At 51.8% G+C, this 12,569-nt stretch overlaps 1 protein-coding gene across 1 annotated transcript in view; it reads left to right on the top strand.

The window, feature by feature from the left end:
• The window catches only part of LOC144727330 (EH domain-containing protein 1-like), a 28,132-nt gene that overhangs the window by 11,215 nt on the left and 4,348 nt on the right, over nucleotides 1-12,569 (top strand). Inside the window, exons 2-5 of the mRNA XM_078606073.1 lie at nucleotides 2,252-2,349; nucleotides 5,536-5,702; nucleotides 8,454-8,699; nucleotides 12,283-12,447. Coding sequence (XP_078462199.1) covers nucleotides 2,252-2,349; nucleotides 5,536-5,702; nucleotides 8,454-8,699; nucleotides 12,283-12,447 — 676 coding nt within the window. The remainder of the gene's footprint in view (nucleotides 1-2,251; nucleotides 2,350-5,535; nucleotides 5,703-8,453; nucleotides 8,700-12,282; nucleotides 12,448-12,569) is intronic.

Here is a 12,569-nt window from a genome sequence, read left to right on the forward strand (position 1 = left end):
GCATGTGGTGGCAGGTATGGGAAACTTTCCACTCTGTCCAGAACTGCTCCATCGCCAATGGGGAGCTGAGGGGGTGGAGTGTTTGGTGGCACAAAATAGCCAGGTAGGTGCTTAGTTTTGGTGGTGACACACTCCAGGTTCAGCAGCAGCACCTCCAACTCCTCCTCTGAGTGAGCAGCAATCACCAGATCATCAGCATACCCATAACATGGTTGACCAATAGGGGGCCATCCCTCGACCACACCCAGGCATCGACCAGCCTCGATACAACACCTACAATACTCACAAACCTACAAACAGGTGCTCACGTACATTATGTATGTATACAACAACAACTGCCATGCATAACTAAGTTGCAGGGATGTCACCGTAGCGCTTGTACCGGGCTAGGTGCACTTTGAGATCGCGTGAAGTGTCAAGGTTCTAAACTATAAACTATTTTTTACTTTACTACCTGGCCACAAATGATAGCTCAACGAATTGGCTTCTCGTGTGGGATTTATAGCAACCAAATACTCTAAACGCATGTTTCTAAATGTGGAGGGGAAAATCCGGAGGACCTGGAGAAAAATCCACGTGACCACGAGGAGATAGACGTGCAAACTCCAAATATACAGGTGTCAGGGTCGGGATTAAACCCATGACCTGCTGTATACCAGGCGAGGCAGTTATTATCTTGCCCTTCTCGCCACCGTTCTGCTGGCAGGAGGTCACGGCACAGACCCAGGTGCCATTGGTTCACTGACCAAGATGACCGGCAAATGCACCACCTATGCTGCCCACTGATCTAACTCGCTGTCTACTAAGCCACACCTACAAAACATATTCACACCCCCAAAATATATCATGTAGTAGGTACATTCACCCACACACGTATATATACTGTGTACATAAATATTATAGCCAAGTGAGAGGAACCCTTTGAGACAAAGTCCGCCTTGCAAGGGAGATCTGGGTTGCAACAAAAGCACGCTGTTGAAAATCGGGGCAGACAAACGAGAACACTACAGTGGCACAAATCAAGGCAAGTTGATTTTGTGTTGTTGTAACCAGGTGAGAACTCATAGAGACCAGGACGAGGAAATAGAGATCGGTCTCAAAAATCAACTGCGTCATCGCAAGAGAAATCGAAAATCTTGCACAAACACTAGCCGGTGTTATATAATGAATTCCCTGTAACGTAAATAGGCTTGGGCAGATTACTTTAAATCAAGAGTAGAATCTTGTTTCTCAGCACAAGCAGTGCAATTCATACTGTTGTGGATCATTTGAGAGATGTCTATCTTTCTGTTTGTAACTTGAGAACCAAATCTGGCACATGGATGAGTAACGCACCAAATCATGGAGTTGTCTTTTCGAGAGAGGGCGTGACCTGCGCTGGAGAGCTGACGATCACCTTTCGTTGAGTCGGTTGAGATTGCTCACGAGTGACACCTATTGATGGATGGCTACATTGCAATGTTTAAAAATGTTCATCGACTTATTGATATTTTTCACGAATATTATTGAATCGTGATTATCGTAATCATACGACGATTGATGTACATACAGAACAATGTTTGCGATTGTGTTTTTAATTTGCGAATCAAATATAGTACAAGGATGAGCGCCGCACACACGAGCTGATTTCGTCGGTCCATCTCCACGGTAGACGTACTGGGGTGCGTTCCCTCCTTTGGCCGCCTCTCAGACTTTAATCTCCACCGCCGGCCAGCGTCCCTTTTAGCCACGTGTCCTGCGCAAAGCCCCACCTATCCTCACGGTCAACGTGACGCACCCTCTATGTGTTCTTTAATCCACGTGCTCCTCTTCCTGTCTTCTGCTGTCATTCCAAGCGTGTGTGTCTCCGCGCTTCTGTGTGCACGTTCAACTGTGCGCTCTGCTTGATTTGTCAATGTCTGTTTGTGATCCGTATGTCGGAGCACGTAACGTACCAACTCATTCACACGTTCCTCTGTAACAACGTTGTGATGTTGTTTTCCGTTAATAAGCTTTCCAAAATCACTCCAAACGGCTTTCTTTTCCCCCCTCGTTATGTCATCGTTTTGATCTTGGCCCACTTTCCGTAACTGCCCTGGATACACACACACTCTGCTGTGTTCCCCAGTTGGCTTCCTCCTCCACACTTTTTTACGTACTTTTCAGGTTGCGTTCCGTTGCGGTTACTTGCGAAGCGATATTGCGCAGGTATTGCTGCTTTCTGCCCGTAATGGTGGACGTGTGTGCCCGCATGACCCCTGCCCTCTCGTAGGTTCATGTGCGCTCAGATGCCCAACCCCGTTCTGGAGAGCATCAGCATCATCGACACGCCGGGCATCCTGTCCGGAGAGAAGCAGCGCCTCAGCCGAGGTGGGCTCACACAGAACAAAGACAAAGATGCCCCGTGTAGACCACACTCTCTCTCTTGTTCGTCCATCATAGTTGATGATGACCATGGCACGTTTGTCATTTTGTTGGGTTTTGATGAGTGCGCAGATTGGCTGAACAGGCCAATCCGAGCCCGGGATTCTCTGTGGCATAGGCTGCTCTGGAAACTGCTGTTAGCAAGCCATCTACGAAGGCCAACATGGCACATGTGTGGGTGGGGCGGCCAGCATCGCGCCTCATCGCCTTTGTCTCTCCAGTGCTGATGTTTATCACACACTGCACCAGTTGCTCATTTGAGGTGGTTGGCGTATGCACATCCTGACACACACGGGCCCCAGTTCTTAGCTGAGGGGGGGGGCGATCGCTCCCAAAGACCTTCAAAGCAACCGCACAAATCTGAGTGCACAGCGAGGAGAGCATCGGCCAGAGCCAGGCTCTCGGTGAGACCGTTCTGCTGACGGATGTAAATCACGGCCAGCCACAGAGAGGTCACAGAGGCGACGCCGCCGCCGTGTTTGGCTCCTCCGCAACGTTCTCGATCACAACCGTGACGTCCGCCGCACAAACGCCGGACGGGGGGAACGCACGTTGGCGCCGCGTGGAAAACAAAGTTGGCACTTCCTGTGCCGCCTTGCGGCTTGGATGTTATCCCATCCTGGTAGACGTGTGGCCGTTGTATTAATAGCGGTGGCAGCGCAGAGGAGATAAGCAGATGGGCACTGATGCTGGAATTCCCACGGATCACCTCTTCCCCTTCCTGCCATTACCTGTCTCGCTCGTGCGGCAGAGGTTTTGCCGGAAGGATGGTGACGGCGTTGGGTGTGACGGGAGCGCCGAGGATGAAATGTAGCCTTTGCGTGACTGGGAAAATCTTAAAGACGAAACTAAATATAGCACCACTTGAATATTTCCTGTGCGCCGGCCCACCTCCGCGCTTGAGTTCGAACGGCTAAGCCGCACGCTGGCGGTACCATGAGGCATGTGCCGTGTGACTGTGATTGTTCCGCGAGGTCGCGATGCTGCCGTAAACAACACCAGCAACCGCGGAGGGGCTGTGTGGAGTATCGGGGAGGAGGAGCGAGAAGTCTGGACGCTCGGCGCAATGCCCAACCAAATGCTACGAGTACTTAACCCTCGCAGAGTAGCTACGAGTACAACCTCTACGCCTAACCCTAACCGACTAGCCAACCAGCTACTAGAACTCGCTCTACTCCCAACAGTAACCGACCAGTCACTCCACTGGTTCTAGCTCTACTCCTAATCTTGTCCGACCAACAATCCAGCCACTGCTACTCACTCTAACACGGACCCTAACTGAATAGTCAACCAAGCCAGTAGCGCTGGCCCCCTGACCCTAACCGACTACTCAACCACCCACGAGTCCTAAGTCATCTGACCAGTGTAATTTCAGTCACCTCTGTCTGGGTCGGCGACCGAGAAAATATTTACGCACCCAGCACACCACGTCCAGTATACCTATCGTTATGGCTGTGGCTACTAGCCCTATGCATACACCAGTCGACCAGCAACTCATAACATATCCAGTGAGAAACGAAGTCCTGCTTCTATGCTGGTCGCTGTGATGCTGTACCGGTTGCTGTGCTGGATGGTGTGCTGCTGCTCTTCTCGTTTTCTAAGTGCATGTGAGCAGCGGTGGTTCCCTGCCCCTCGTCTGCACGCAATAAACACAAGGCTGCTATGGCTGCTGTGGCGCAATAATTTTCCCCTCAATCGACAATTTTGCCAGGCTCTTTGCACGAGCTTATCCGCCATCAAGTTGGCCTCATTGCTGTGTGAATGTTTTTTTATTTCCTTTTGAGTTGCACCATCATGCTGTTACTTTACCGCTCCGAGCCTGCCTGAGACAAGTGGGTACTGGCAGTTGGAACCAATCAATCAGATGAAGAAGGGCCATCGCTATGAAGAAGGGCCATTGTGAAAGACGTCACCTTTTAGTTTGGGGCAGTGTTTGTAATGAATGTATTAAGATTTTGTAGTTTATGCCCTGCACTACTGCCAATACAGTACATCAAAAAATGTGTTCGAAACCCAGGCGAGGACCAGGCAAGGTCCAGGTGAGAGCCAGATGCAGGCCAGGTGAGCGCCAGGTGAGTTAGATCCAGGTGAGTGCCAGGTAAGAGCCAGGTGAGGGCCGTGTGAGAGTCAGTAGAGAGGCAGATGCAGACCAGGTGAGGGCCAGGTGAGTTAGATCCAGGTGAGTGCCAGGTAAGAGCCAGGTGAGGGCCGTGTGAGAGTCAGGAGAGAGGCAGATGCAGACCAGGTGAGGGCCAGGTGAGTTAGATCCAGGTGAGGGTCGTGGGAGAACCAGGTGAGAGCCAGGAGAGGGCCATATGCAGGCCAGGTGAGGGCCAGGTGAAAGTCAGATACAAGCCAGGTGAGTGAGAACCAGGTAAGACTGAGCGTCTTTCTCAAGTGACACTTGGGTGACTGCTGCAGAGTACAGTGCACACATGATTCTGGGCCAACACAGCCGTCGCGTGTGTGGTTGGAATATCAAGCGATACAGAAAAAAAAACCATTTAATTAGCGTGAAACATTACGTAACAGTTAACATTGTGGAAAAACATACAACTAAAAACGATTCAAACAAGATACGTGGAAAGTTTATGCCATTCATGCGCTCGCGTGTATTCACGTGTGATGTTCATACCATGTGTGCTTCATGCGTCACGTTCATGCCGTGTGTGTGCTTTGCATATGGTATTGTGTTCACGCGTGACGTTCATGTCGTGTGTGCGCTCGCGTGTGTTCATGTGTGATGGAGCAGTTGTGGAGAGTTTCCCATACCTGGGCAGTGTGCTTATGACCTGCTCCGGTTTGACAGCAGAGGTCTCACTCCGAATAAGTTGGGGCGGCATTATCTTTTCATCAGCTGCACAATGCTGTTTGGAAGCTACCCAGTCTGTTGCTCCGCACAAAGCTTCGGGTCTTCTTGGCCACAGTCATGCCCTCCCTTATCTATGCTTGGACCCCTCTAATGGAACATCTGCACCGGTTAGAAACATTCAGGCTGGCATGCCTACGATCCATCCTGGGTTTAACCAGGCGTTGTGGTGATGTTACCGTCACTTAGTGGCAAATGGCGGGTATTGGTATTGGTTCATGTGTGATGTTCATGCCGTGCGTGCGCCCCCACGACCCCCCCAGGCTACGACTTCACGGCGGTGCTCACGTGGTTCGCCGAGCGTGTGGACCGCATCATCCTGCTGTTCGACGCGCACAAGCTCGACATCTCGGACGAGTTCTCCGAGGTCATCCGCGCGCTCAAGGGCCACGACGACAAGATCCGCGTGGTGCTCAACAAGGCCGACCAGGTGGGGAGAAGGAGGGAGGGAGGGAGGGAAGGCATGCACGGGCTGCTGCACAGTGGAGCCCGCGACTGAGGGCTCCTTCCGGCCCATTCTCTGTGTCCAGGCGATGACGAAAACTAAACCATTTTTTTTATTACACCAGGTAAGGCCCACTGAGCTATAGAGCTCTGTTTCAGAAGCAACCTGGCCCACATGATATCTCGAGGAAGTCGCTTTTCATTGTGTGGAAATTTATAGCTGCTAAAAATACTCTAAACGCGGGATGTTGATTTTAAATGTGGAGGGAAAAACCGAAGGACCTGGAGAAAAATCCACGTGATGGTTCCATTGCGTTCAGCCAGGTGATGAGGCCCCCCCCCTTGCCCCCCCATTCTGCCTGGCCAGCATGTAATGACCCCCCTCCAACCCCCACCCCCCCTCCAACAGCCATCAGTTTCCAAAATCAATTATTTTAGTGATGTTAGCGCCGTCCCATTCATATCGTTTTTGCTCTTTTATCGCTTGTACACTTTGGTTTAATTCGCCTAAGGGTAATGCGAGCATATGATTTACGTCAATCGTAACTGCGTGATTTTCACGTGAATCGTCCGGTGAACGTATCGTGAGCTAAATGATGGATTTTATCAACTAATCCCTGCAGTCACGAAAGCTTTAAATCGAAATTTAATCCAAGTGGGTTTACATCTGTGACTGGCAGCACCGTCACATGGCCTGGCAGAGACACGTCTTTGGCTTTGGGGAGATAAGTGCGCAAGGCAGGTTTTGCAAGTTGATTTTGCTGCACCAGGCGAGAGAACTCCAGAGACTGCGGGATCCCCGTAGGACCGGCCTGAAGGTAATTGGCCGTGGAGCGATTCGTAGGTTAAATTTGCTACTCGCGCTCACGCCGACGTGCACCGAATCGTATGCGTGTGAAACGGTTGTTCGAGACGATTCATGGAAATGACACGCAGCCTGTGTGCGTGCTCCTGCTGATAACGTAGTGAGAAATACTTTTAAACTGATCTGTAAAAAAATGTAATTTAAACACAAGACACACTGACCAGCGTGGTGAAATATGGCCAAAAAACCCCCCAAAACATTACACGGTGTGGTGAGGCATTCTTTCTGGAGCGGATTGACAGATTGATGTAAATTAGTTGTTTTTGTTATTATTCTAACCGGAAGGACGCATTGCGCAAAGCCGTGCAGCGCCTTATCTGGAACGATCATAACAATGAAATCTCGGTGGTAGGCGTGGTGGTTCGTTGTTCCGGCACTACCAGCCACTACAGGTTAGGGCGGACATGTGTGCAGTGTTGCTGTGCTGCCTCGCGTGGCATTCCAGCGGCGAGTAGCTTGCAGGTGCTCTCCGCATGCAGCCGCTCCATAACAAAGGCAGCGGTGTTCACCACCACCTCACCACGAAGGGTGGGGGTGGGGGCACAGCTGGATCGTCATGGTGACGAGTTGTGCCGATGACTGCGTGGTCGCGTCATGCCCAATCGCCACCATCGGCAGCATGACCACTGGCACATCACCACCAAAGACAAAGATCCCCCGTATAGCCTCAACAGACTGTTGGGACAAGTGCTGTTGGCGAGCACCTATGAATGCCGGCACAGTCCACGAGGGAGTGGGTGGCCAACATCACGCCCGACCGCCTTTGTCTCCCCAGTGGCGATGTTTTTTTTATTCACTGCACCAGGTACTCATTTGAGGCTGAGTCGACCTAGGGGAGGCCCCGACCAGTTAAAATAATCGTCATTGGTGTTGACCATGAGCGGGAATCGAATTCGGGTCACCAGGTTCATAGTGCAGCGCGCTCACCGCTACACTACCACTCCCCATATCACCACCAGTAGCAACAGGGACAGCACCTTGACCACGAGCACCACCACCACCATAGGCACCACCACTAGCACAGCCATCCCATTACCACCATTACACCAGTACCACCAACCTACATGGCCATTGCCATCACCGCCACCATAACCACTTTGACAACCACAGCTACAGCTGGTGTGGGCGGTGCAAAGCGTGTGTGCTCGTGTTTGTGCAGGTGGCGTCCGCGGGCACATGCTGCGCGTGTGTGCATGTGTGTATGTGGGCGCATAGCCTCGGCACACGCTCGTTATTCCTGGAGAGCGGGAAGCGTGGAGAATCGCTCCGTGGCTCTGAGCCCGGTGTTCAGGGAGATGGAGTCGCAGTTGACCTGCATCCCGCTCGCAGCTGATCAGCGGCGGGTCACGGATTGCCGGCACGCGACACAGACACGCGAAACAGACAGTCCAATCCGGACTGTCTGGGTCAGTGACCCAGGAAATATTCCCCCCTCCCGGCACACCACGTCCAATATTCCTCTCGCTATGGCTGTGGCTACTACGAGTCGCGTGCCACTACCATCCTGTTTTTAGGCCAACTCAGGTCTTCTGGCGAGTATCGAGTGAGAAGTGACTCCCTCTGTTAGACCCTGGTTTGCTACACGAGTCTATATAAGGCTTTGGGTCTTTGAGACCAGGGCCATGTCGGTGACCCAGAAAATATTTCTTCAGCCTGCACACCACATCCAGTATACCTTTTTGCTTTGGCTGTTGATAAAAATGACTGTGGCTATCCATCCGTGAATGCTTCTGACTGCCCGCCCGCCCACCATCCGTCTGTCCATCTGTCAATCCAACTCTCCCTCTGTCCTCCTGTCTGTCCATCCGCTCGTGTGTTCATCCGTCCATTTAATCACCCCGTCCGTCCGTCTCTCACCGCCGCGGGCCGCAGGTGGAAACGCAGCAGCTGATGCGCGTTTACGGCGCGCTCATGTGGTCGCTGGGCAAGGTAATCAACACCCCTGAGGTTGTGCGCGTCTACATGGGCTCCTTCTGGTCCAACCCGCTGCTCATCCCCGACAACCGCCGCCTCTTCGAGATGGAGGAGCAGGACCTCTTCAAGGACATCCAGACGCTGCCACGCAACGCCGCGCTGCGCAAGCTCAACGACCTCATCAAGAGGACGCGTCTCGCCAAGGTGGGAGAACCGCTGATCGCGGCCGTCGGGCTGATCGTGGCCGTCGGGCTGTCCATCTGAACGTCCGTCTGACCGTCTGTCTGTCTCTCCAACTGTCCATCCTACCGACTGTCCATATTTCCATCTCTCTGTCTGCCTGTCCATCCGTCCATCTGAATGTCCACCTGAATTTGTCTTATCCATCTATGTCCATCCGTCTGTTCAGCCCTCTGAATGTCCATCTGACTCTTGTCTGCCCGTCCGCGTGTGTGCAGATAGACACATAGACGGATTCATCGATCGTTGTGTACTGTCGCCATGACATGCGGTTTAGAAACATAGACGTTGAGAACGGAACAAAAACTGAATAGTGGGTGAAGAGGCTTGGAGGGAGCATGCTTGGAATTACACCGAGAAGAAGAAAAACAGATATTGAGGATCAGAGAACGTATTCAGACTAAGGAGAACATTCATAATAAAGGCTTTTGGGTTAGATCGCATAAGTATAAATGTGTCGCAACCCTCCACCACCCGACACGGCCAATCAGTAAAAAATGTGTCACGTTAACAAAACGTCAATTAGTTACTTCTTCAGCCCACTGGTGTGTTTGAAGAGTGAATCCACAACATTTAGAATTTGAGTTCGACGTTTCGCTGGTAATTACATCCAGCATCTTCGGGCGATTTGCTAGAATCGCGAATAATACTGGTCGTGAAAGCCTACGTGTTAAACTAAGGAGAAAATGTTGACCTATTATTATCAAAGTATCTGAACTTCAGCACAAGAGAGACAAAAGTGGCTGTGCGTGATCCAGTCCACACCACGCCCATGTGCAGCATTTCGGCCTTAATAGGTGCTCTCTGACAGAACTTGCCTCTGTAATCCATACGACAACAAGGGGTGGGGGGGGTAGGGGTACCTCGGTGTGTGTGTGTACGTGCGTGGTTATGTATGTGTACGCACGTGTGTACGTTCCTGGCTTCACTCGGAACGACAAAAATGGTTTCATTTGTCACGTAAAACTAAACAGACATAGAAATGGCAAGACGTGAATAATGTGTTCCGCAAGTGGGGAATCATTTTGTTCAAAACCTTGTTGTCGTAAGCGCTCCCTTTCCCGCGCACGGTTACTGCCGCAGGATTTGGCGAGCATCCATCATCGGTTCTCCTGAAACTTCTTAAACAAACAGAAAAAAATCAAAACTTTGCAACTTTCCATCAACTCGACGCGCCAGGCGCCGTGAAGTTGTTGGCGTAGCCCTGACCGGTTGCGACCGGGCTCGAGAGCTGGGCGTGAGATCGGAGGGAGCAACGCGTTTTCCTCTCCGACGCAGCGCCAACTCAGAGTGCAGTGTTGTTATCGCACATGCACACACAAAGACAAAGATCCCCCGTGTAGCCTTAACAGACTGGGGCAAGTGCTGTTAGCGAGTAGCACCTATGAAGGCCGGCAAGTCACAAGAGAGGGGGTGGTTGGCCAGCACCGCATCTGACCACCTTTGTCTCCCGAGTGGAGCTGTTTACACACCGGACGAGGTACTCATTTGAGGCTGAGTCGACCGAGGGGGGAGGCCCAGGACCAGCTCAGATTATTGTCACTGCTGTTGGCCACGAGCAGGAATCGATCTCGGGTCGCCGGGTTCGTAGCGCAGCGTGCTAACCGCTGCACTGCCGCTCCACGCACACACACACACGTACACACACGTACACAAATGCTCAGACACACGCGCTCGTGGTGTGTTCTGTGCCCGGGGTGAGGGGGGGGGGGTGTGCTGCAGGAATTTACTGTACGATTGAGGAAAACACCTGATAGCCCACAAGGTGTCATTGTTCAGAAAATGCAACACGTTCCATTTCAATTACGCTGTGTGCGTGTGGCCTTAAAGAGACGTTTCGGGCGATGACCCTTCTTCATGGCAGATTGCTAGGCCACAGAGATTTCGAGTTGGACAATGAGAGTTGGAGATAGCACTTGTTTACACCATGAGGTCAGATGAGAATTATATTTTAAAAATATCTCTTCCGATGAACAGTTTTCAAATAGGCATATAAACACTTACCTACTTGTAACAGACAACCCCTTCAATAATCACAAAGTGTTACTATATGAGCTGTTCAGAAAGTATGCTTTTGTCGAGAGTAGACGGTTGAAGTGGATGGAAAAACGTAAATGATTGAGTTTCTTTTGCGGCTGTATGGGGCGAGACGAGGAAATAAAACCCGAAGCGGCTTGTAAAGTGGCGTGGAGCCCTCTCTGGATCGCGGGTGCATGGCACCGCATCTCCAGATGCGTGGCACCGCATCCAGCCACGTTTAACAAATGCCCACGTGGTCCCTTGCTAGTGAACTGCTGCCATAGGCGGCGAACGCCCCACCACGAGGCTGTGTCAATACTAAACTAAACTATTTTTTTCTTTACCAGGCAAGGGCCCACCGAGCTATATAGCTCTTTTTCAGAAGCGACCTGGCCACAAATGATAGCTCAACAAAGTGGCTTCTCATATGGAAATTCATGGCAGCGAACTACTCTAAACGCATGTTTCTAAATGTGGAGGGAAAAACCGAAGGACCCGGAGAAAAATCCACACAACCATGGGGAAAACACGCAAACTCCAAATATGCAGGCAGCAGGGTCGGGATCGAACCCACGACCTCCTGAATACCAGGCGAGGAGGGAGTTAACATCTCACCACTGTGTCACCACCCTCACTCGCATGTGTGCCCGCGCGTCTAAACCACTTCCACGCCGAGAAATCATGTCTCGCTTTAAATTAAAATGTTAACAGAACTGCGTCAGCTGATGCTGCGTTCCCTTTGCGGTCTCGTTCACATGGCTGGGGGTTTGCAGCTGGGGCGAACCTTTACGACCACTGTGGACTCCGTTTGTTTGTTCACTCAAGCACGTTAGCAGGAGAGAGCCCTGTGCTGGCCCCTGCCTCCGTGTGCCGTAAACCCACTGATTGAGTTGCACGCTCGTGAATTGTCTGCTTCACTTCTGATGATCCGGAATTTAATTCGCAGTCTGCGCTAGCAGATCAGAGCGAACCCAGTGGCCCGAGTTCGATTCCAGGCTATGACTCACAGCAGTGTGGAGTGATATCTGAACCGGTGCTGGCCTGACCTTCCCCTGCCCCCTTCACCAACTGGTACTGATCAACGTGGTCAAATATTCCGCACAACCGCCACAGCGGAAGGTGGGGAGCATAGATAATGGAGCCTAGTATGGTACAATGGCTATTTTTGCTCTGCCTTCTGCTGATAACGCAACCTCATAGGGCAGCAGCATCAGTAGGAGCCGCCTACTACACCTGTGTTATGCACAGCGGTCACCCATCCAAGCACCGTCCAGGCTCAACTTCTGCTTAGCTTCTAAGCTCTAATGGTATCAGGTGACGTGGTCATAGGGAAAGCAGGTCTGTAAATGTCACACTTTAGACTTGTTTCCTGATTGGTGACTCCACAAAAACAAGATTGTTGACTTGCACCAGGGCCGCAACACATAGCCACAATGGGGGAAGGGGGCGAGGTGGTGGGGGGCATTGTCTTTGGCTGCACAATCGTCCGGTCCGGTGCTGACTGCGTGTCCTCCGCGTGCCCGCCTAGGTGCACGCGTACATCATCAGCCACCTGCGCAAGGAGATGCCAGCCGTGTTCGGCAAAGAGGCCAAGAAGAAGGAACTGATCGCCAACCTGGGCGAGATCTACACGCGCATCGAGCGTGAGCACCAGATCTCCGCCGGAGACTTCCCCAACCTCAAGAAGATGCAGGTAACCGGGCGTGCCAGCACCGCCCATGCCGCCTGTCCCGCCCGGTTCTCGGTTCACCACGGGGCCCGGTGTCTGTGTTCCATGATCCGCCACTGAAAGGGGTTAAGGCGAGGGTAAAGGCA

Source organism: Lampetra planeri, chromosome 25 (assembly GCF_965212315.1).
Source record: "Lampetra planeri chromosome 25, kcLamPlan1.2.h2, whole genome shotgun sequence".
Taxonomy (NCBI): domain Eukaryota; kingdom Metazoa; phylum Chordata; class Hyperoartia; order Petromyzontiformes; family Petromyzontidae; genus Lampetra; species Lampetra planeri.